Source organism: Herpailurus yagouaroundi, unplaced genomic scaffold (assembly GCF_014898765.1).
Source record: "Herpailurus yagouaroundi ecotype Mexico unplaced genomic scaffold, PumYag 213, whole genome shotgun sequence".
NCBI lineage: Eukaryota > Metazoa > Chordata > Mammalia > Carnivora > Felidae > Herpailurus > Herpailurus yagouaroundi.
The window spans coordinates 5,466,860-5,493,112 of record NW_024412444.1 but is presented as its reverse complement, the minus strand read 5'-3'; the positions used below and the strand labels follow the sequence as shown (position 1 = coordinate 5,493,112).

Sequence of the window (26,253 nt, the reverse complement as noted above, 5' to 3'; positions counted from 1 at the left end):
TTTGTTAGCCCATCCTATAAAGACTCTCTGACTTAAAAAGGTAAAGAACCACCCTTTCGTCATTTCAAGCAAATTAATTAAAGTGTTCATTTCTCGGGGCGCCTGGGTGGCACAGTCGGTTAAGCGTCCGACTTCAGCCAGGTCACAATCTCGCGGTCCGTGAGTTCGAGCCCCGCGTCAGGCTCTGGGCTGATGGCTCAGAGCCTGGAGCCTGTTTCCGATTCTGTGTCTCCCTCTCTCTCTGCTCCTCCCCCGTTCATGCTCTGTCTCTCTCTGTCCCAAAAATAAAAATTAAAAAAAAAAAGTTGAAAAAAAAAATTTAAAGTGTTCATTTCTCTAGACTGATAAACCCACCAGGCTCTCTCCCATCTCAGAGCCCTTGTGCCTGCTCTTCCTTCCACCTGGAAGGTTCTCCCTACATATCCACGTGGCTGGTTCCCTTATTTCCTTCAGGTCTTTACTCAAAACCTACCTTCTTTTTTTTTTTTTTTTTAATTTTTTTTTCAACGTTTATTTATTTTTGGGACAGAGAGACAGAGCATGAACGGGGGAGGGGCAGAGAGAGAGGGAGACACAGAATCGGAAACAGGCTCCAGGCTCTGAGCCATCAGCCCAGAGCCTGACGCGGGGCTCGAACTCACGGACCGCGAGATCGTGACCTGGCTGAAGTCGGACGCTTAACCGACTGCGCCACCCAGGCGCCCCAAAACCTACCTTCTTAATAAGGTCTTCCTGGCCACCCTACCTAGAATTTCAGCACCCACTTCCCCATTATATCAGTTCCTATCCTTCTTTCCGGCATTAATTTTTCTCCATATCCCTTACCTACTACCCAAATCACTACGTAGGTCAGTTACTTACCTTGTTCATTGTCTGTCTTCTCCGTGGGAAAGTACATTCTGTAAAAAATTTTGTCTGCTTTTGTCCACTACTATATTCCTCGTGTCTAGAAGCACAGTTGAGAGACGGAAAATGAAGGAACAATCAATGATGTTTGCTGATTTTTGTTGTTGTTGTTTGCTTCTTTCGGTGTTTTTTATTGTCCTGGATCATCTAGCAAATTTTCCTAGTTCTCGCTTGAAGTGCATAAGTAATTTCAAATTCTTTTTGAGGTTGGTTCCTTCTATCTAGCTATAAAAACAAACAAACAATAAACTTATCATCTGTCATTTTAAAGAAGAACACTCTGATATTTCTCCTTAGTTTTGAATGCCAAGCGTGGCAGGGGTGGGGTGCGGTGGAAGACAGTTCCATTTAAAAATTATTAAAAATGAATTATGAATTTTCATTTGAAAGGTCTTCCATGCATACTTATAAATAGTCATTAGATGACTCAATTGAGGTAGGAGCTCTTTAATGGCTAAGGTGAAATTAGTCCCACATCCATTTTGTATTTAAAAACAAAGAAGTTGGTGCATATTCGAAAAAGAAGCCTCTCTATTTCATTACTTTTTTATGAGCAAAACTCATCAAAACCTCTTTAGAATAAAACTCCCTTTTGAGAAAGTCCCGCTTACCTTGCAGAAAATATATGTGTATTGATGATTAGCAGGTGATTTAGCAAACCCAACAGTATCTCTGGGAAGGACTACATTTCTTTTCCAAATTCATGAAATTAAGTGCCCTAGGGCAACTAAAAAATATGACTCAAAAAAACACTTCACTAACTGTTCCTTGCTGGTAGCAATACAGATCTGAAGTAAGGCACTGCCTGTGGGGAGTGAAATGCAGGGTAGCTCTCAATGTGGAAAGAAAGAGCCACAAAAGCCAGGCACATGGTGCAATACAAGTGCCTCCAAGGGAGAAACTCAGCTGATGCTTAGCCTCCAAAACGCTGAAGCATTAACCTAATGCAAAGGCCACCCTTTTAAATCAACCTAGAGTCAAAACTCGTTAGATTTAGTTACTACTCCACAGTCTCTGGTCCGGAAAAACCAGTGGGTTGTCATTCTAGCCAAGTGGGTTGGTATCCAGCATACAGAGTCTCACTTCCAGAAAGGCTTCACCTCTGCTATCAGTGATCTCCTTTGAGAATTCATTCTTGACCAGTCAACCTCCTTGTTAGACGGTTCTGGCCTATGGTTGGTATATCTAGAAGTAATCATTTCAACAGTTAATATTTATTGAGGATTTGCCATATGCCAGGCATGCAATGAGTGTTTCATGTATCTCATTTAATCCTCACAAAGTTGTGTGAGATAGGCATCATCCCCCAGTTTAGAGATGGGGGAACCAGGAGGGTTTAAGGATCTTGGCTGAGGTCACACAATGAGTGAGCGCTAAAGAATCCAGACCTGACTTCAGAACTGTAGCAATTAACCCCTGGGCTCTACTGTCCCACTAAAGAATGAAAAATAGAGAGGGAAATAGAGAAGTGATCTCCAAGGGATGTATTTCTACCACTGTTCTGAGTATGGTCAGAAAGCTATGTACTAAACCAGAAGAAAGACTCAGCCAGCCTCTATTCCAAATTGACTCTTCATAAATTTCTTCAAAGGAGCACTAGATAGAGAACCATTCTTTTGAGCCCTTTGAACAAGGTGGGATTGGGGGAGTTGTCACTGAAACAAAATCAAGCATAAAAACCTCATGGCCATTCCAAGCCAACAGGATAGCAAAGTGTGCTGAACGTGAACCTGACATGTGATCGTTCAATAGATGTCAGTTTTTGCCTTTTTTTTTTTATAAACACAACACATGCATATGCATATACAAAAGATGTAAAGAAAAAATAAAAACTCATTTCCAACTTGCAGCTGATCTGCTGCTGTCTCATCAAACAGCATCAGCAGAACAGTATGTTCTATCTCGGCTCCCTCGCGGTTCTCGCAGTGAGAGCAGCTCCCTGAACGGAAGCGATCCCGATATTCAAAGATACGTGTTTTTCATACGTGGCTGTTAAACACAAGCCCACACAACCTCATGTATGCACAAAAGCAAGGACACCGCCCGCCTTGGGAGATGGAAAGGTTTATCACAGATTATTTCAGTTCTTGGTGATTTTCTCATTACAGAAAGCTCTAAGACCCCATCTCTGCTTGTGTATTCAACTCTCATATTTCCACCACATTTTAAAAGGTAATTATGATTGCACATGTGGATTTCTTTTTAACTTAAGCTACACACCATTACCTTAACAGGTACCATAATTTGGCTTTCACATTCTCTCAAAATCATCAAAACAAAGTACTTGCAAAATGTGTATTTCTCCGGTGTTTTCCAATGGGTTCAATACTGTTTGCCAAAGTGCGTAAGCAGAATGGGGATGGTTTGTAAAATATGGAAACAGGATGTTGCATTCTTACCTCCAGAATGGGGTGCAGCTTTTTTTTGTGCTCTTAAAAAAATGCTTTCTGTTTGGCATCATTTTTGTCATAGTGGAAACCATTTCTAAAGAAAGGGGAATTTTTTTTTTTTTTTTTTTTTTTTTTTGGTGCCTCTTGTGGTTTGCCTCCCTCCTCCTCTGTTTGTAACTATTGTTTCCCTTTCCCTTCCCCCAGGGTCTTCTGGTAAGTTTCCCAAGGTCCACATAGGAGTGACAACATATGATACCTGTCCTTCCCTGACTGACTTACTCCATGTAGCATAATACCTTCCAGTACCATCCACGTTGCTGCAAATAGCAGGATTTCATTCTTTCTCACTGCCAAGTAATCGGTCAACACTACCTAAAGCAATCTACACATTTAATGCAATCCCAATCAAAATTGCACCGGCATTCTTCTCAAAGCTAGAACACACAATCCTAAAATGTGTATGGAACCACAAAAGACCCTGAATAGCCAAAGTAATATTGAAGAAGAAAAGGGGGAATAATATTATGAGCAGCACTTAACAGAGGGAGCTCTGCAAACTGGGGCAAGATTATTACAGCTTCAGCTACTTTGTGCACATTTGTGTGGACTCAGGGTCCTCTTTGTGACTAAGAATATCTTATGTAGAACCTTCCCTTCTTTAGTAACTAATTTCTTCCTCTCATCAACAGGATACAATATGGCATATTACGAGATCTCATTATTACAGATTCTAATATACCGCGGGTCAAATGGAGCCCACATAGGCTCACTTCTCAAGACCAGATTCTAATAATAATACGCAGTTGAGCTAAGTGCATATTATTGGACTTTTGTCTGATAATGTTAGTCCTAATCCCCTGAAACTCAGCTCCACAGGTTTCGGTAAGCTGCCAGTTCAGAAAAAAAGAAAGAAAAGAAAAAACAGCACATATGTGTTTCTTTTTTATTTGTAAAAGAGATTTTTATTCTATCTGCTTCTATCAGAAATGACAGTGGAATAGGTGCGGCAGTGATTATAAAAATTACATTGGGGGCGCCTGGGTGGCGCAGTCGGTTAAGCCTCCGACTTCAGCCAGGTCACGATCTCGCGGTCCGGGAGTTCGAGCCCCGCGTCAGGCTCTGGGCTGATGGCTCAGAGCCTGGAGCCTGTTTCCGATTCTGTGTCTCCCTCTCTCTCTGCCCCTCCCCCATTCATGCTCTGTCTCTCTCTGTCCCAAAAATAAATAAACGTTGAAAAAAAAAATTTAAAAAAAAAAAAATTACATTGGACACCATCCCAAGGAGGCATCATCTCAGCAAAGCATTAACGATTGGGGGTCCAGGCGCTGAAGTCAAACTCTGTGTCCTGGCTTTACCACTTTCTACCTGGGTGACCTTGAGCCATTCATTTAACCTCTCTGTGCCTCTGTATCCTCACTTGTTAATTGATGGTAATCACAGGACCTACCTTATCACTGAGAATTAAATGCAGTTAATGGTTAGCACAGTGGCTGGTGTATAGAAATTACTCAAGAAATGCTAGAAGAGAGGAAGTTATCTTAAAATTGAATTGGCAAAATGAGACCTACCTATATGAAAATGAGGCAGAATGTCAGTGTACTCAAAACCATGTGAGAGGGGTGCCTGGGTGGCTCAGTCGGCTGAGCGGCTGACTTCGGCTCAGGTCATGATCTCGCGGTCCGTGAGTTTGAGCCCGGCGTCGGGCTCTGTGCTGACAGCTCAGAGCCTGGAGCCTGTTTCAGACTCTGTATCTCCCTCTCTCTGACCCTCCCCCGCTCATGCTCTGTCTCTGTCTCAAAAATAAAAATAAACTTAAAAAAAAAAAAAAAGTGTGAGAAAGCTCATCCAGCTGGGGGCCGTGGAGGGCAGTGGATGCTGGAGCAGACTGGGAAGCTGTTTTTGTGGGTTGTTTTTTTTTTCTTCAGTATATGAAGTTTATTGTCAAATTGGTTTCCATACAACACCCAGTGCTCATCCCAAAAGGTGCCCTCCTCAATACCCATCAGCCACCCTCCCCTCCCTCCCACCCCCCATCAACCCTCAGTTTGTTCTCAGTTTTTAAGAGTGGGAGAGAGCCAAAGCATAAGAGACCGGGAAGTTTTTAAAGAAGTTCCCTCATAGGCTACGACCCTGCATGTCACAATTTATTCATGGACCAACAGTCCTGTTAGAAATGCAGACTCTCAGATTGACTCCAGACCTGCTGAGTCAGAATCTGCACAAGATCCTAGGAGATTTGTGGCACAGGAAGTTGAGAAGCCCCTGTCCTGGGACACATCTCCCACCTCCAACCAACCAAGAGATGGTTATCTCTTATCACTCACATCAGCACTCTTGAAAGAGTAACACTGGGGAGAGGGAGACTCTTTTCCCAAACACTCCCACTGCAAAAAAAAAAAAAAAAAAAAAAAAAAAAAAAACTGTAAATGTTAAATTCTAACAGTTACATGTTGGAAATATGATAGAACTGACAAAAATAAGTGGAAACAGCTAAGTAAAGCATGAAACAGAAGTTATGATTCAATTAATATTTATGCCTAGACAGGGTAAAAATCACAAATATTTATTTCATCTGGAGTGAAAATGAAAACCAAGAAAACATATGATGACTCTCTTTGGGAGGGTTTGGGCAGAAGTCTCTGGGACCCTGAGGCTTACAATAAATACATATCCCCCAGAATGCAACAATATTTCACTTCCATGGTCTCCCTACCCTTCCTCTTCACATACATGGAATCACCACCCAGCCTTTCCAATGGTTACGCTATGTATACAACACACATTGCAGACAGACAGACACACACCCAGACTCATCCGCACTTGGACCCCTTTTCGTATCTGCTGGATTTCTGTCCTTAGGCACCTGCTCAAATCTTGCCTGCCAGAGACACAGAATCTTAGATCTAGGATAAATCTGGAAAATGAGATGAGAAGCGGAGAACCAATGGTGAAAATAGTAACATTTATCTTTTATTAGGTGCCTTGTGCAAGATACTGTCCCACAGATTATCCTTTTTTTTTTCATTCCCTCATTAACTCTCTAATATAGGCTATTCATTCTCTCCTATTTGCATTGAAGGAATAAAGGCCTAGCAAGTCAAATAAACCATCCAAAGCTAGGCTGCTAAGAGGCAGCACAACTGAGACTCGAACCCAGTTTTGTCTTCTCTCCAACTGACAGAGTAAAGCCAACGTCTGTGAATCCAATAGCCACCTTTTTGAGGAATGGCTTCTACTTTGTAATTCAAATGTAATATTTTCCCTCACTTTCACTTGGTATGATGAGTGGCGAAGTGGCAAAGGAATTTTCCAAAGTCAGAGTAAATCGAAGCTGTAGATGGTGAAGTGCAGGATAATTTCCTCCTTGGTATTTTAGAAGTTCTTCATTTTAACCATCTGTTGAGGGCTGACAGATGGGTTGATATATGACAGAATAATGGGCCTTCAATTCTAGAAAGGCATAAGGAATGCTTGAAAAAAATAGCAGCTCTTTTCATGAACCTAGCTGTGCTAACGCTTGCTCACTTGCAAAAAAAAAAAAAAAAAAATGGTGGGAGTAAAGTGTGAAATATAATCATAATCATCCCCCTAAACAGAAAGTTTCTCACAATTGCCAAAGGTCAAGTCCAGTAAAATATGCCTATTCTAAAATTATGCTAATGTTTTCAAATCCAGCCATTTAAAAGGGCATACCGGGGGTAAGGGTAAGGTAAATAAAAATAATAAAACCAAAACCCCAAAAGCCCTTCTTCCATCCCTGTTTCCAGCCATTTCATTTTCTTTTTTATAGATAGCCAGTGTCATGAGTTTCTTGTATCTTTGAGATAATTTAGGAAACACGCAAATTTTTGAAATCCAAATGATTTTCCAAGTGACTATGCCAAATGTGAGCTCTCTGTCCTTTCTTCTTCCATGCAGTGGATATATATGAGAAGTTATACATACACCAGACATTTGACTAGGGACACAGGTGGTGAAGACTGTCCCATCCTCAAGGAACTTACAATCCAGTGAATGAAGCCAACATGGGAAAACACTTTAAATACCACATACAGTGTACTTTCTGGGAATGTAACCGTGATCAGGGCATTCACTGATTGTAGCAATGGCTCATTCACCAGGCATTCTCCAAGTGACCTTCCATGTCTTAACACAATTACCCCAGTTCTTTTCCAGTCGTGTATTGCAACCAGATGAAATATTCACATACACACACCTGGTTGCTGCCAGACTTCTTCGTTGGTGCCAAAGAGGCTTGAAGTTCTACCCACACAGAGCCACTGGCTCAAACTTTAGAGACTGCAGTAACAACACTTTGGCCACACTTCAGCAGCATGAATCTGTTTTCAAAAGAACATCAATATACAGATTGAAAAAAAGAAGTCATTACAGCTGAATTCATGGTCCAGTGTCATTGACCATGCCAAAAACAGCCCATGTTTCTTGAAGATTACATCATCTCCACCACCTTCATCTTCCTAACCATTAATGCAACCATTAAAATATTCTTTAAAATACTAAAATTATCCTTCATAATTTTGATCCTCATAATGATCCTGTCAGATGTGAACACTGTATCCCAGAGAATTTTTAAATCCATGATCAGGTTTGCTTTATTGCATTATTTCCAGCCATGCAGAGCAACTCTTCTGTCCTATCTGGGAGATATCAGTGGTGTAGAATAGTAAGTTAATAATAGGATTATGTTTTCACAGGAGTATTTGACAGCCTGGATTTATCTCGACAGTTCCTTCCCACTCTAATATTATGTAATTCTGAAGGAGGAAGATGTGCCTTCTTTCCACTTGCAGGGAGGGTGATGGCAAGAGAACACAGAGACCAGAGAGGAGCTGACTTGGTTCAGAAGGTGGCACCTGAAAGGTCTGCTAGCACTTTAAGTCAAAATTGCTCAGAGTAGCTTACTTGAAGAAATTTCCTATAAAATGCATCCATTTTTAAATATAGGTTGGAGGGGGAATCTAAAAATATTTGGACAAATGAAGAAATTACTTGGGAATATCTGACATATTTATTATCTATGCCCCTATTATTTGCCACTGTGTAGGTCATCTGTTTTTTAGAAAGTGTGTGTGTGTGTGTGTGTGTGTGTGTGTGTGTGTGTGTGTGATATACATATATGCACATCATATATGCACATATATATCATACATATGCATCATATATATGTACACATATATACACATATATATATACACATGATATATATACATATCATCTATATATATGACTCCCAAGTTTTATATACATAAAAAACTGTGGTAGTTTTTTTTTTTAATTTTTTTTTCAACGTTTATTTATTTTTGGGATAGAGAGAGACAGAGCATGAACGGGGGAGGGGCAGAGAGAGAGGGAGACACAGAATCAGAAACAGGCTCCAGGCTCTGAGCCATCAGCCCAGAGCCTGACGCGGGGCTCGAACTCACGGACCGCGAGATCGTGACCTGGCTGAAGTCGGACGCTTAACTGACTGCGCCACCCAGGCGCCCCTGTGGTTGTTTTTTATAAGTAGTTTTTATAAGTAAACAGGTAAGTTTACTTATCTTAAGCAATCTCTACACCCATCATGGGATTCAAACTCACAACCCTGAGATCAAAAGTTGCCTGCTTTTCTGACCTAGCCAGCCAGGTGTGTGGGAGAGTTGTTTTGATCACACAGTGAGACAACATTCTAGACCAGGGTACATGGGACAGATGAAGTTCAAGTCTGGCTGCTTGTGACTCTGAGCCTCCCTCCATGTCTCCTGTATGCCACACTTCCTCCAGATGTTTCATCTGTACACTGCCTGGCATCTGTTGTTTTCCAGATATGTTTACAATGCCCAGATGCTTTATGCCAGGTAGACAAAGCTGATGGTTAATTTACTACATCTTAGTATTTTTATTGAGCTGGTTCAATGGCAGCCCCCAAAATATTTTGGAAGTGCTAAAAAATACATTAAAATAAAGAATATTGATAAGATGTTCAATAAGCATCTCCAATTTCCAGATTCATCCTTGACTAACTCTACAAATGTGGGGTTTTTTCCCCCTAATTATTTTTAAGATGTCCAAAATGGTTTCAACAGTTGACTCACCTCTGGTTGAGGACTTGAGCATCTTACTTGTTTCTGTACTTAATGGTAGACGTGTCAAAATCCATAACCAATCATTTGGAAAGAGTGCTGTTTTCTGTATAAGCCAACAGCTCACCTGAAAACAGTTAACAGACCCGATTGTTCCCCTAAGCTTCCAAACTTCTGAGAGCATACAGGTCCAGAAAGGCAGGAATCCTCTTGTATCACCATTTAGATATATAAACAGATCCCCTCCAGACCTCTTCACCTCTTTGGTTATTGCTTGGCTTTCTAAGGGGGAGAGGGTTGCCAGTGAGCAAGTGCAGAGAGCCAATAGCTTCAGCAGTCATGTGAGTCACCAAAATTCTTACTAGGCAAGCACTCTTCCTTCCTTTTAAACCTCGCTCTGCTAGCAGAATGACCCAATAAATCTTTCTGGTCCTGACCTATGTCAATGTGCATTCTTCTTGGGCATGGTATAAGCAGGTAGTGGATAGAACTCCCTCTAGACACCAATTTATAGACCTTCCAGATAAGTCATTTTGTGGTGTATTTACTATTCAACATGCTTTGAGAACCACTGAAGGGAGGGATAATCCTAAGGAGATTCTGGACGCAATCAGATCTGTGCAGCTCTCTCCTTGTCCACCTAGACTGGCTGGTGCCAGGCAGTTTTGTGTTTGTTTTCAAAACACCAGTTCGTTTTCCTGCAAGGCCATTATCATCATCTGCAATTACATATTCTTCTGGGAATATCTGAGTAAGATCTGTCCTCCAACAGAGTGAATGCTGGGATCATGTCTGCTTTTATTAATTGCTATATTCCGAAGACCTGGCACCTAGTTGGTTCCTACTGGAGATGTGTTGAATAAATAAACCTACCTGATTTATTTGACCATCAAAACCCACTGAATAATACCAATACACTTTTCTGTACCGTTATTCAATTATATACAGAATTTTCCTATCTGTCTCCATGTGTGTGTGTGTGTGTGTGTGTGTGTGTGTGTGTGTGTGTGTGTAAATTCATTGGGGACTCACTATGTGTCAGGCACTGAGCTAAGTATTTTATTGAATTAGCTCATTCATACTTGACAAAAACCCTTTGAAAATCAATGTCATCATTACCCCTCTTTACAGATAGGAAAACGGAGGCTTAATAGAGTTCCAGAGCTAGTTAGTAAGAGTCGACGTTTGAACCCAAGACTGACTGATTCTAAAGACAATGGACTTAACCATTATGTGATGCTTTCTTTTCTCAAAACCTGTATGTTATGAGATCTACCTCACAAATTGTTGAGGAAGATTAAACAGAGTAATATATTTGAAGGTCTCAGCGCAGTGCCTGCCTCAAAGTAAGCGCTGAATCTGTAGCAACTTTTACAGGCAATACTGCTACTATTTGTAGTGAAGAGGAAAGGCAGGGTCAACTGGAAATCAAGTCAGGTCTTAAGGGGTGTTTTTAATATTGATTTACGACAACATTGCAGCAAGCTAGTGAAGACTGCATCCATTCTGAGGTTGTCAAACAGCCAAGAATACCTCCCTCTTGCACAAAGATTATGAAATCAATTGTCTATGACTAAGCTAAAAGGAGGCAGAGGATCTTTTAAAAAGTCGTCTTTTCATAAAAAAAAAAAAACAAAAAACAAAAAAACAAAAAAAAAAAACACAAGAAACAGGAGGCCCTAGTTCCAAAGCTGAGGAACCACAAATCAATCGATAAAGTTCTCTGAAAAACAAACTAAAAAAAGGGAAAGTACCGTATGTCAATCACAATCAAATGTAACTTAAGAAAAAAGAAGAAATGAAATCTTACCTGGATTCTCAAGCAGGAACCAGACTCTTCGCACATGAAACAAGATGACTGATAATTACCCAGCCCTTATAACAGAAGATGATCCACTACATCTCTTTTCACAAAATTTCGATTCATTGACAGTGTGACAATAGTGAATCTTATGGTAATAACATAAAACAATCCAGGTAGTGCAGAGAGAAGGATGCAAACCACCTGAGGACTGCCCCCCCTGCCCCGGCCCCGGTCCCTACTCCATTGTCTGAACAATACTTAGCCTCGAGTGGGAAGATAATACATATCGGCCGAGTGACTAGGGAAAAGGAACCAATAAAACAATGGACAAATGAAGAAATAATGGGATTTGGAGTCCAATGGATCTGAGTTTGGTATGCATTTTCTCTACTTACTACTTCTCTGAACACTCCCTTCTTCATCTGTAAAATTAAAAAAAAATTAAAAAATTAAAAAAATTAAAGAAATAAAAAACAGCTACCTTGCAGGGCTCACCTGAACTGAGGTGAAATATGTAAAGCATTTTAGCATCATGCCTAACACATGTCGGGCCTCCCATTGAAGCTAGTTTGGAATATATAATGAGGTTCACCCCTCCAGCAAGGGACATAGACTTTGGAGCTCGGCAAACCTTGTTTGCAAACGAAGCTTAGCAACGTAATGACCCTGAGAACTCCAGCAACTCAATCTTTCCACACCTTGATTTGCTCATCTGTAGAGTGGGGTCAGTAATAGCTGTCTCAAAGTGTTCTTAGGAGAACTGAAGGAATGATGTATGAGACACACGTGTCTCATACATAGTAACTGCTCCATAAATGATAGCCATACGTACTAATATTGCAACTTCATCTTTATTATGAGCCAATAAAGTCATGGGCCTCTAAAAGCAATAGAGCACTTTAATAATAGATTAAGAACACAGATTCTGGAGCCAAAGTCCCTGGTTCCAAATTCTGGCTCTGTATCTTTCAAGCTGGGAACTTGAAACTAATTTATCTAATTAACTCATTAACTAATTTATCCCATCTGGAAAATGGAACTATATACTTCATTCCATTTAACCAGCCACCATCCTGCACATGTTCTGAGAATAGAGGGGTGGAGTCAGATTTTCCCCTACATATGGCCTGAAATGCAGCCCCTGCTGTCCCTGCAAGCCATCCCTCCCGTGGGCTGCCAGTACAGAAGGCCTAAGAGTCTTTGGTCACGCTTGTCTGCCCTTAGATCTCCACCAGACCACTGGGGCCACGCACTGGGCTACTGCATCAACCCGCTTATCGGATCCCACAGGCCAGGAGGGACATGGGAGGCATGCTGGCTTTGTAAAAGCTAAGCTGAGAGGGGGTGCCTGGGTGGCTCAGTGAGTTAAGCGTCTGACTCCTGGTTTCAGGGCAGGTCATTGTGAGTTGGAGCCCCGCATTGGGCTCTGTGCTGACAGCTCAAAACTTGAAGCCTGCTTCGGATTGTGTGTCTCCCTCTCTTTCTGCCCCTCCCCTACTCACACTCTATCTTTCTCTCTCTCAAAAATAAATAAACATTAAAATAAAAAAAGCTAAGTTGAGAGAGAGCTACTAGGATCATCTCAGGCTCAAGTACCAAGAGAAATTGTGACATCAGTGATCCAAAACAGGAGAAGAAGCATCACTCTCACTTGGCTGTGGATGTGAACGTGCTTTCGTTTGTTAACTGTGGGTTAAAGCTGCACTGTCTAGTAAGGTACCGGCAGCAACATGTGGCTATTGGACGTGAAATGTGGCTAATACAGATTAAGATGTACTATAGGTATAAAATACACACCAGATTTCAAAGACTTTGTGCAAAAAAGTAAAATATTAATAATTTTAGGTATTCAGTTTTATTATATAAATACATATACTGTATTAATATAATTAACCACATGAGTTTCTTTTGCTTTTTTTTAAAAAAATGTCTGTTTCTTTAGAGAGAGAGGGAGAGCATGAGCTGGGGAGGGGCAGAGAGAGAGAGAGAGAGAGAGAGAGAGAGAGAGAGAGAGAGAGAGAGAGAGAATCCCCAGTAGGCTCCACACTGTCAGCGCAGAGCCCGATGTGGATCTTGAATGCACGAACCGTGAGATCATGACCTGAGCCAAAACCAAGTGTCAGATGCTTAACCAATTGAGCCACCCAGGTGGCTCAATTTTTAATGTGACTACTAAGAAATTTAAAATTACATACGGGCTTCATATCTCTGTCTCACCTTTTATCTCTGTTAGGTAGCACTCAAGCAATCTCAGTGTTCCCTCTGCCGGTTGGGGTTATAAGCCTTCGCAAACTTCAGCCGTTCCCTGCCCTGCTTCTGTCATCTGAGCCATGAGTTATTTGCTTTTGTTCTTTAAATTATTTTCTTGGGGCGCCTGAGTGGGTCAGTCAGTTAAGTGCCCAACTTTGGCTCAGGTCATGATCTCGCAGTTCGTGGGCTCGAGCCCCGTGTCCAGCTCTGTGTTCAGAGTCTGGAACCTGCCTCAGATTGTCTCTGTCTCTCTCTGCCCCTCCCCCACTTGTGCTCTGTGTGTGTGTCTCTCTCTCCAAAATAAACATTAAACACTTGTTTTGAATTTTTTAAATTACTTTCATAAACTTAAATACAATGTCTTTTTGAAGAAAACCCTGTACCACTACTGGGTACAAAAACTCAGCAGTATTTGACATAATTAGGAGACAGACATAGAAATGAATCAATGGAAAATGAAAAGTACGTATTCCAGCCAGGTACCATTGCTTACATGAAGGCTCGGAGCCTGGGCACAATTTTCTTTGATAAATAGGTGTTAAATATCTGTTAAATAAACATTAGTGACAGATTAGTACCCAGCTGAGGCTTTCTTCTTTATGCCTCAGACTGAAAGAGAATTGTGGAGAAAAATCGTGGAGCCCAGTGTTATTTATTTCCATGTCTGAGTTCCCACAATAATGGGTAACTCAGACTTGAGAAAGCATGGGCATGATGGAAAAACCACTCACTAAACATGTAGCTCAATGCCCTGCATTCAAATCTCAGTTACTTGATGATGTTACTTGATGATGATCTCAGTTACTTGATGAAATCTCAGTTACAAGATGGCTTGAGCACATCGCTTAACTTCCCTGAATCTGTTAAATGGGTATAATTATCTTCACCTGCTTGCAGTTATTATGAAGATCAAATGATCTTCTACGTCCTGTTAGAAACCGAAGACACTCTCCACAAGTCAGAGGTCACTATTATTCATCCTTCAAATGAAACAATGAAATACACCTGTATGAGCGGACAAGAAGTTATTCCATCCAGACACTGCTTAGCTCTTCTCTCTTCCAAGACAAGTCCCAAGCTCTGTTCTGAGCTGAGCTTCTATCTTGCTGCTTGGTTCCGTGTTTCCTGATTCACAGCTTCATGCTGGGATTCCTGAAAGCTGACTCAGCGAAGCAAATCCATTTACACAGAGGGTGTGGGTGACTCCGACTGCCCCGAGTCTGGTAGAGGCTTTCAGGGTAGGTATCAGCCACAGAATAAATAACGAAGTCATCAAAGAGGTGAAACAGATAATAATGCCATTGGAGGTGAAATCCTGAGAATATTTGTTAATAGATAGAAATGGGAGAATTGATATTATGGATATTACCAATATCCAGTGGGGCTACAGGGATTGAGGGAGACAGAGACAGGTTTATCTGGTTCTAAAAGATGAGGTTTTGTCACCAAAGAGGATTCCCTCTTATGCCCCAAAGTGATCTGGGACAAGTGTCTTTAATGTATTAAATGACATTCTAGTAAGAAAATGAGTTTGCTTGTAGCAAATGAGGAGAAGTGGGGGCAAGAAAACACACCCAGCAAGCAAAGTGGAAACAAACCACCCAGCCAGCATTAAGCCAGGCTGCTCCCTCTGCTGACGAGGCTGTTTGTGTAGATCACTGAACACACACTTAAAACATCCTGCAGAAACACAACCAGGTAGCCTGTCCGTGTTCTCTCGGTAAAGAGTGTCAATGTTCTTAGTTACAGAACATATTTTATAAGCCACTTAATGAACCACGGGAAAATCTACTTCTCTCTCTCAGCCACAGTTTCTTCATCTGTAATAAAGGCTAATCACATCCTGTGACTACTTTTTGGGCTTTTATGGGGACCACATAGGTCCCAAGTGTGCGAGGTTTTTGGAAGCATAGAAGCACTCTAATGGCAGCCTCTCCACTCTAGGAGAATAAAGAACACAAGCAGAGTCAGCAGAAGACATCTTCCAAGGGTTAATGTATGCACCATGATAACCTAGCAGTTAATGTTACAAATCTACCTCTTGAGTTTCTTCCTCTGCACACTCCGTTTCTGTTAGATCTGGGGCGGGAGCATTTGTAAACAACCGGGTTCTTGTCTGCACCATCAGAAGAAAATCCCTGCTCCAGTGCAAGGCATTTACCTCTCCTGATTCAGAAGAGGGTTTCGGTAGACCATTCATTCACATGGGACTAAGTAACGGGACTGAGAAAGTTATTCCATGTTCACTTTAACTTCAGGTCTTCTGATTAGGTCATGCTAGTATTTCTTTAATATCCCTCTAACACTTGCTAATCTCCCTTTTAACAAAGATCCTAGGTTCTAAAGCCTTGTGCAAACATTCCCAGCTAGAGTTTAAGGTATTTTGTTTCACTGTGGAGCACTTAGGTTTGCAATCCCCTTCTATCTATGGCAAGTCCTACTGGCTTCGCATTATAGTACACATATAATTTCCTTCTGAGATAACCTTCTTTATGTCAAAAGGGTAATTTGCTTTAAATTAAATATTAAGCAATAACACAAGACTATGTGGATAATATCAAAACTGTTTTTAGGTACTGCCAAAATGACTAAAACTCAGAGAACACCAGCTAAGGTAATTATCTCCATAAAATACACCAAAGAGCGTCTTTCCCCCCAACCTTACAGAAAGCTCACGATACACTGCAGTAATCAAGCCAGGCATTAATTATACACAAAGTATTTGACCTGTCTCTGCTTCAGTTTCCTCATAAGAAAAGCAGGGCTTTTCTAGTATGTATGTCGTAAGGTTAATGATGCCCGTAAGTGCTTAGCAGAGTGCCTGGCATGTGGGAAATGCTGGGTAAACACGGGTGACGGCAGCTGTGGTTGCGGCCCCGAAGACGACCTCTAGTTCGGGGGACAGATTCTGATGGATGCCCTGCCCCTCCCCACCATGCTCTGTGCTCAGGACGTGGCTGCATGGATCACATCAGTGGGCTCCCTGCCCTCTGGGCTCCAGCTGGGTGTGGCCAATGGGAGCCTTGGCAGGAGAAGCACAGTGTCAGGGATTTGCTCCCTGGTTTCCCGCCCTGCAAGTGGCCTCAAACTCGCGCTCAGTGCCGAAGCCAAAACCCAAAAAAGTTAAGGCTAATATATTCTTCACCCAGAATTTTTTACATAACCTCCCCCATATTCACACTTTGCTTAGTTGTGGAAAATCTGGCCCGAGACTACTTTCTGAAGCCCTTTGTTGCAAAACTCTCTATTCTAATGACATTTATTATTTGGTCCAATTATAAATCTTGATACTGCTGTGGGGACAAATAGAACCATCTGAATTTCTGTCTGGAAGAGCCATCGATATAATCAGCCAATGTTTTAATCACATTGCCACATTGTTTTTATTTGATTTAATTATAAAATAAGGCATGTATAAAAATACATAAGCTTATATAAAAGAAAATAAATCATCTCCAATCCTACCACCGACCACTAGGTAAACTCCAATGTTATATACATAAATGTAAATATTTTAACAAAACTGAGAACATTTTGTATATTCCTTCCTTCCCTCCTTCCCTCCTTCCTTCCCTCCCTCCTTCCTTCCTTCCCTCCTTCTTTCCTTCCCTCCCTCCTTCCTTCCCTCCCTCCCTCCTTCCCTCCCTCCCTCCCTCCCTCCCTCCCTCCTTCCTTCCTTCCTTCCTTCCTTCCTTCCTTCCTTCCTTCCTTCCCTCTCTTAATAAATACTGATGGCAACTCTTCTGCCAAGACCCAGTAATAAGCAAGGTAGACAGTCTCTGCCCTCCTGGAACTGACATCTTACTGGGAAAAACAGACAAATGAAAAACCACATTTTCACTTCTCCTGACTGTCTTATGAGACAGATACTGTTATTGTCCCATTTTACAGTGAGCTAAACTGAAGTTTCAAATTGTCTAGCAAATTGTCCAAGAACACATAGTAAGTAGCAGGGTCAGTAGTCAGCCTCCGGTCTATCTGATGACAGATTCTGAGCTGTTAACTTGTGTGAGAAATACCTTAATATGATAGGCTGATGCCTCTTTACAAAATGGTACCAGGGTAAAAGTTTGGATGTGCTCCCAAATATAACATATTTACCCTCAAGGACACAGATCCTTGACTTCATTCATGAAGCCTATATATAGAAAATGATTCATTACTATTTCATCATATTTAAATTAACCAGGACTTCCAGTGTAACTTTTGAAATTTTAGTGTACTTGCTTTAAATAAGAAGATCAATATTCCTTAAGGCAGTCATGAGGGGGGTATAGAACAATCAGGCTCACAGGTACCAGAAGCAGATGGCCAGGCTTACATTCCTGGTTCTACCACTTGCTAACTCCAGACTCTGAGCAATTTTACTTAACCCCTTAGGGCTTCCGTTTCCTCAACTGTAAAATGGGGGCAGGATTAGCATCTGTTTCACAGTGCTGTTGTCAAAATCAAATGACTTAATTCATGTAAACTTGGAATAGTGCTTCACACATAATACATGCCCCACAAATGTTAGGTATTCTTACTATTATTAAATAAGTCTAAAAGTTTTGATACTATTTTCTCCAATTTCCAAGGGAGAGGTCTTCACATGACTCTGTTCATGTTTCCCCATCCTCACACCCTTTTCTCAAGTCTATTTTTAATTATGATGATCAGAAATAATGACAGTTCCTGTCTCATAATTGGAAGGGCAGGGTATCTATAGCCCCTAAAAAATATGTAATATCAAGAGAGCAGAGTCCACATCTTGCATTTTTTAAATCCCTCATAAGACATTCCTCAATATCTGGCACATTACTCAAAAATTATTGTTTGGGGGGCACCTGGGTGGCTCAGTCGGTTAAGCATCCAACTTTGACTCAGGTCATGGTTCACGGTTTGTGAGTTCGAGCTCCGCGTCGGGCTCTGTGCTGACAGCTCGGAGGCCGGAGCCTGCTTCAGATTCTGTGTCTCCCTCTCTCTCAGCCCCTCCCCTGCTTGTACTCTGTCTCTCTAAAATAAATAAACATTAAAAATTTAAAAAATGGTTTGAATGAATGCATCCATGAATGAATCAGGTACTAGATTGAACGTGAACCTGAATTTGTATTTGACACAATCAACCTGGCTTACTTATCCGTAACCATTTCTCCAGTTTATAATTCAGACTCAAACACTTGAGTCTCATGATTCCAAATATTCTTATTGATTGCTGTAGATACTGTATTTGTTTGCCTGTTTATACCACCATCTCATTCCAGAAACAACTTAAGATAGCTTACAAGAATATATGAAACTCAAACTGGAATTAATCAAAAATGAGAAGGGAAAGAAAGAATGGGTATATAAAACAAGGCTGGGAATAGGGTTAAAATATCCATGCCATTAAAAACCCTGTGAGCAGGTAACAAATTAGCCCTGAATTTTCTAGAGTCAACATGAAAAGGTCAACCGGTAAGTCATATTATTTGCAACAGCCCTTGGATGAAAAGATAAGTTTCTGTGAAAATGCAGCCACTCTTAGAAGTGGACAGTCTAGAACATTGTCCACAAAAGCCACACCTAACAAATACCATCCACAATAGCATCCTTACAATGTAAGAGTTTCCCTGGTGTTGATCATGGGATCTTGATGAAAACTCCTTCAGTCATGTCATGAGGGAAAACTAACCAGAGCAAGTGAAATGTACCATGCCCTTGGGTAGGAAGGAGACACGGGGCAAGTTTTGTACTTGACAGGCTTATCATTTAGACTAAAACAGAAACCTTTCTCTTGGTATAGCAAATGTACTCTTCCTTTCCAGGTCAGGGTCTTTAGTATACTAGGTAAGCAGTATGAAATATTTTTATGTTAGTCAAATGTAAATACAGTAAATCTGAAAGACTGTCCTATATTAGAACATGGTCTGCTTAAGACATGGACAGTGACTCTGACTCCCCACCCCCTCTGAGTCAGGAGGAGGATATGAGAAACATCCCCATCATCAGAAGCTTGGTATTGTTTCTTTAAACATTTAAACATCATCTTACATCATAGACATATTGTTTCATATGGAAAAAGAAGCCTCTTTCCCCTGTATTCATAGCAGATGGTTTTGTAAGTCAGATCTGGATTTGAATTCTGGCTCTCCCCCTTTCTATATTGTTACCTTATATCTCTGGGCCTTGATTTCCTCATCTTTAAAATGAGTATTAATGGAGGAGGGAGGGGGGAAAAATAAATGGGTGATGGGCATTGAGGAGGGCACTTGTTGGGATGTCATATGTAAGCGATGAATCACGAGAAATGGGTATTAAAAACACCGTCTAACATGGCATTTGTAAGGATAATTTTACATAAAGCCTCTTGCCCGTAAAAAGCAGTCAAAACATTACGGCTATTTATTGCCTCCACTGAACACAGTCTCAAGCATACTCTGGATGGCACGTAGATTGGTTCACTGAAAAACATGAATGAGTGAATAAATGAATATTGCTATCTAGGAGTCTTTAACAATCAGCAAATCTCTCTGTTTGCAGCCATCCTAACACGGCGGTTACAATCATAGGCCTAGAGGTTTCATTGCTCAGGTGTGAGTGCTGACGCCATTGCTGATTATTTGTGGGTACCCCAGGCAAGCTGTCTGACCATTCCCTGTCCCGGTTTTGTCATCCGCAAATGGGATAATGATAGGAACTTCCTCACAGGGGTGTTTTAGGAACAATTAGATGAGTGTTATAAGCACTTAGCATCATTCCTGGAACAGTTCAAGCATTCAATAAATATTACTATTATTTATTTTAGACAAATATAAATATAATATCACAAAACTTTCTTTTATCTGTTTTTCAACTTCTCCCTGGTTCCATTGCTGTGGGATCTTGGAATTTCCCGAAAAGCAAGCCAAATAGTTGTATAAAGTGATCAATTTGTTTCTGGAACTCACATTTCTCTTCCTGTTTTATCTTTCTGTTTCTGTAGGACTTCATCGTCACTGTAGTCTTTTCGTTTTTGTGGTTGGTGGGTTCATCAGCTTGGGCGAAAGGACTGTCTGATGTCAAGGTCGCGACGGATCCTAAGGAAGTATTGTTACTGATGTCAGCTTGCAAACAGCCGTCCAACAAATGCATGGCTGTCCACAGCCCTGTAATGTCCAGCTTAAACACTTCCGTGGTATGTTTTCATCTATGCTTTACCTCCCAAACCTTTGTTTGCCACTCAAATGAATAGGAAGAATATCTCAGAGGTCACCTTGGAGATTTCTGCGTCCAAAATGAGGCCAGTCTAAAAGGCGATATTTCACTCCATGTGCAAGATGATCCTCTGGCCTTCAAGTCTTCTATTGTCAGAACCCATAGGCTTTAATGCTGCCAATTATGGAGTCTTAATAAGAACGCAGCAGGTATTGGCAGCTGCTGCTTGGATGACAGTCAAGTCAAAATTCTAAGCCAGAAGCAGATATAAAATTTGAACTTTAAGTCTGACGCCTGCCAGAAGTAAAAGGAATATTTGATGGCAGAGAGGTTTCCTGGGAAGAAAACATTGTTCAAGCCACACATAGCTCGAATACATCCAGTTGATTGTCTGGAGGAAAAACACTCAAACCTGATAGAATACAGGAAAGCTGCACAGTAGAAAAAATACTTATAACAATTACGGTAATTTTTTTTTTTTATCTTCTCCATGTTCCCGGTTTAATTGCCTGGTAACTTTGGAAAAGCTGAACTATATGAGTTGAACAAAGTCGAATATTTTCAAATGCATAGCTCTCACAGGAAGACAGACAATCTGACAGAGAGCAGGGCAACTAAATTGGAATCTTGTGTTATTTTAAAGAAAGAAACGGCATGTAAGAAAGACAGAAACTATAATGGCAGCAAAGAGCAGTAGTTACTCAAGACTAGAGAACCTGGTAGTATTTGCTGAAAGAAAAACATTCTTGAGCAGCCCCTAAAAATAATTATCTTTGCTTCAAGGTTAACTTATGTTTCTACAGCTTTCTGAAATTTAGTCTGAGCAGGCATTTAAGTAGGGGACAGGGTTGCCAGGTGCTCCCTGATGCTTTGACTGTGAATCCTGCCTTGCCAAGAGAGTAAACATGGAAAGAAAGTATGTAGGAGGTCCTCGCCGTCACTTTTGCTCATTGCCGGACACACCCGCAGATAAACACTCGAATACTTGGAGGCGTGTGTTGAAATAGACTCTCCTGCTTCCGTAGCGTGTTTCTAGGCAGGGCGGAATGAATGTTATTATAATCTTGATCTCAAAACCTAAGAGAACAAGAGAAAATCATCCAGTACGTTTGTTGGTTTAATAATCAATGTAATACATTATGATGTCCTACAGGGTCTATTTAATTCTACCTTTGCTGTCTCTAGTAAGTTTTAGACTAGGCGATGGGAATTTTGAATGAGAAACCATGTGACGTGTCTCCTAAAATCAAAAAGAGGTATTTGCCTTTCTCTACCTGACTGATGTCACGTAGCATAACCCCCTGCAGGCCCATCCATGTTGTGTGTCAACTATACTCAGATAAAAAAAAAAAAAATCCACGAAATTAGACACATAGGTACATATATAATTTTAAATAAAATATGGAATTAAAAAAAATTTTTTAAATTAAAAAGAGAAATGGATGGAAACCAGACAGCATGTCATGGGAGAAAGGACAGGTCTGCTGCTGTTACGGTTATGGATCTGCACCAGTTAAAGGTCCTCCAGTTCCTGTGACAGAAAATTCACTTCAAACCGGCCAAAGCAAAATAATCCACCTATCCCTAAATTCCGTTCTCTGGACCCCACTTATGGACATTCAACGTCCGTATGTGCTGGAGTGTTTGGATTGCAAGTAACAGAAACTGACTCTGACTAACCTCATCAGGAAAAAAAAAAATCTTTGGAAGGATATTAAGTAGCTCAGAAAATTGATGAAATCTGATGAAACAGGCTGTTAAAAAAGCAGCATCTAGAGCAGGACCAAGGTTCTCAATGTCAGATACCAAAGAATGTTGTATCTGACTTGCATTACTCTGCTCCTGAGTTAAAGTTCCACCACAGAGCTCAAGCCACTTGACTGCATCGGGGTTTACAAGGGAAACAAAATTTCTATTAGCAAAAGCAGAGGGAAAGAATGTTAATCTGCCAGAACACAGCAATTTTTTTTCATTACAAACTCGTTTGGCTTCAAATCCTATTGAGCTAGCTTTTCACAAGAGGTAAAAGTAATTGGAAAAATACTAGCACTGTGTCTACCAAGGGCAGAACCCAGGACCAGGAATTATCAGGAAGCTGGACAGTTTACATTCTTCATCTCGCATCTCTCTCTTTCTGAATGCCTGTGACATTATTGTCTCTTTTCGGATGCATTTGTCTTTCTTTTTGCTGTTGTCTCAAGAGAAGATAGCCACCCCCCAGTTTCAGAGATTATATTTCTTCTTAAAGAAACATCTTGGGCTGAACTAAAAATCACTCAGGTCTAATCCCAAATTCCGGGCAGAGAGCATCTCATTAGCTCATCTTGGGCCACATGTCCACCTTGGCTCAGGGTTTGCAGAATCCTGCAGAAGAAATATGGCTCACAGAACCAAACCACCTTGCCTACTAAGCAAGTGCAGGCTTTGGGGAAGGAGTCAGACACACCCATAGGAGTGACCTCTACAAGTAAGTGGTTCAACAATAGCAGTGATATTTCTACCTGGGTAACAAATTTACTTTCTCCAAAGCATCTTGGCATCTATGATTTCACACCAACACAAATAGGCAGGGGAGCTATCCAGACATTACAAATGCAGGTAGGTGCCGTGAAAGGATTTGCTCACGGCTTCTCAAGTAGTAACAGCAATGCCAGAGTAGAGCCAAATTCTGTTAATGCTGCCGCCACTCGAAATGGTTCAGGGCACAGTTGTGGAGTCCGTCTGCCTGGGTTTGAATCCTGGCTCCACGACTCAATAATTGACTGCTCTTGGACAAATGCACTAAGGTCCCTAAACCTTAGTTTCATTATCTGTAAAATGGGGCTATTATCGAACAGACCTCACAAGACCATTGATTCAATGATATAATATGTTATAAGTCCTCTCAGCACAGTGCCCAGCATATGGCAGGTGTTCGATAAGTGTCGACCGAAAAGCTGCCTCGTAAATGCATTCATTTTCCTAAATGTCATATAGTGGTTAGAGCCCAAAGAAGAGGGTAGGAGGAAAGAATGTGTCTTTCTCTCTCAACTTCTCTTTCCAAGGTTCTCTGAGCCTAACTATCCTATTCACAATTTCTACTTCTGCTTCTCCAGCTTCATTATAGGCAATCTTGACACGTCTTCTTGGCCAATCTAGATTTCACCTCCTCATTCTTCCTCCTGCTACGCACGGTGGCTTGCAGTCTCTCCTTCTGTTGCCTCCACATCTGAGCTTGGATCAAAATCCTTACTCTAACTTCAGCTGCAACAAAATGGCAAGAGAAGAGTCAAGGGCCCACGTGCCAGCCAGGAGTCTGCAATACCTGTGTGATGACAGCGGGATAAGACGTGCCTGCTTCTGAAACATGCCCATGGGGATGCCTTGTTTGTGTACTCACTTTTAAGTCGCATGCCCCTGATCGCTAGGTTCTTCTTGAGCATCCTTTTTCTAGAAGCCAAGTAGCAGCCAGCAAAAGGGAGAAACCGAGCAAGGGGAAACATAAAATTAGAGCTCTGGGCAGAGCCATCCCTTGATATCTGAGAAGATTCCTTGATAATCTTTTCTGCTCCTACATTGACATACACTTACAAAGATACTGTTTAATCGAGATCTCCCCTTTGGTGGAAAATATCCTAGCTATTGTACACATCAATAAAAAAGGTCCTGCATGTGAATTAGAGTTTTGTCCGTGATTACCGAATTCATTTTGGTCACACAACTATTATACTGGAGTACCTTCATTATGTCTTGTATCTCCCATCAGCAAGGAGCCTGGAGCATAGCATAAGATAATGTTAAATAAGTATCAGCTAACATTAAAGGAAGAAGAGAGAGTGGAAGAAGAGAGAAGGAAGAAGGGGGGTTGGCTGAGATAAACCAGTCTTTTAGATCAGGCGAGGGCCTACAGAGACTGCTTTGGCTGCCGACGTCCCTCAAGAGTACGGCCTTGCCATCAAAGTCCCATTTCAGTTTATGCTGCAGCAAAAGGGCCAAGCGAATACAGTTCATGGAAATTTTTGAGAAAGTATTCAGAACAATGCTTACCAGGCAGGAAGCATCTTCGAATGTGTCTAGCACCGTCTAGCTGCGTTATACACATTCTCTTGAATCCTCACACTGTCACCCGAGGAACGAATAGCCTTCATTCCACATTAGGAAAACAAAATAATAAGTTGAGGTCCAGAGGCTAACTGCCTTGTCCAAAGTCACGGAGCAGGAAAGTGCAGTTGAAGCCAGTGTGATTTCAAAACCTGCAGGATGAGTCCAAAGGTGACATTCAGGTAATGTGTCCTGATCCACCTGCTGCTAAAATTCTGAAATACTTTGGTAAATAGCCCCTGCTCCAGGTCCCCAAGGCGCCTCATCTTGACTTCACTGGCCCCCTCACCCCCACCTGCAGGGCACTTGGGACCCCCCTACCATCCAGCAACCGAGGATAGATGCTGGCCCAGCACCCTATAATCCAGAGCTGTGGCGGTGGCCCAAGTCCAATTTGAATGGCGATTGTTGAGCTGGAGTGGTTATTAAATATGCTTTAATGCCATCACAGCTTTATCTCATGCTGTTGTCTATCTCCGGTAGGGGGCTGTTACAACTGACTGCTTCTGGTTAATTCCCAGGTCAACCAATGTGCCCTGGGAAAGGTGGCAGAAGAGCTGTTCTCTTCGAGGCTCTGGCACGAGCGAACAGCTCTGCTTCCATCAGACAGGCAGGGTCTGGGGAGGCTACACCTGGTCCTCTGACTCGCCAACAACACCCTTTTGGAGACTAAGAGGAATCTCCGTAAGAAAGCCTCACATCCAGTTCTTGGGAGAATACCTCGTACCTCTCAAGCCCGTATTGCATTGAGAGTCTGGTTTCAACATTCATTTCTGGATGTGAGAGGCACAGAAAGTACAACTCTTCGAAGTCATAACCTCTGTGTACCCTCTCATTCATGTGCTTATCTGCACACCACCTGCACGATTGCTTATGCCATACTTTTTAAGTTGACTCATTTTTTTATATCATTACAAAAACTGGAAGAGTAGTCTCTCTAGCCATGAAGTGAAGGTAACCTTATAAATTAACGCACTATTATTAAAATCAAAGTTCTCAACTCTGTAGCCCCTGAAGACTTCTTACAGACAATGAGGAACACCTCACTTGGGGAGACAATAAGCTTAAGTAGGGGCTCAGACCATGGAGTCAGACAGAACAGGGCTTGACCCTCGTCTACTACTTACCAAGTCATGTGACCTGGAACAAGATTCTTATCCTGGACCTCAGTTTCCACATCTTTAATACAGGTATAATAATAATACCTTCTTCTCAGACAGAATGAATGGATTGCCCTTTCCACAGTGCCTAACGTGTAGTAAGCATTCAGTAAAAGTCGGATATTCTCTGGCTAAAATTGACAACCCAGGCAACAACAGATGTTGGCGAGGATGCAGAGAAGGAGGATCTCTTCTGCACTGCTGTTGGGAATGCAAACTGGTGCCGCCACTCTGGAAAACAGTATGGAGGTTCCTCAAAAAATTAAAAATAGAACTAGCCTATGACCCAGCAATTGCACTACTAGGTATTTATCCAAGGGATACAGGTGTGCTGTTTTGAAGGGGCACATGTACCCCAATGTTTACGGCAGACCTATCTACAATAGCCAAAGTATGGAAAGAGCCCAATGTCCATCGATGGATCA

The 26,253-nt window shown here is 41.5% G+C and overlaps 1 protein-coding gene across 3 annotated transcripts in view; it reads left to right on the top strand.

Moving 5' to 3' along the window:
* Positions 1-26,253, top strand: part of SYNPR (synaptoporin) — a 318,541-nt gene that overhangs the window by 289,914 nt on the left and 2,374 nt on the right. For all 3 annotated transcript variants that reach the window (XM_040454545.1, XM_040454546.1, XM_040454547.1), the window contains one exon: positions 20,377-20,568. In XM_040454545.1, the coding sequence (XP_040310479.1) occupies positions 20,377-20,568 (192 nt within the window). The remainder of the gene's footprint in view (positions 1-20,376; positions 20,569-26,253) is intronic.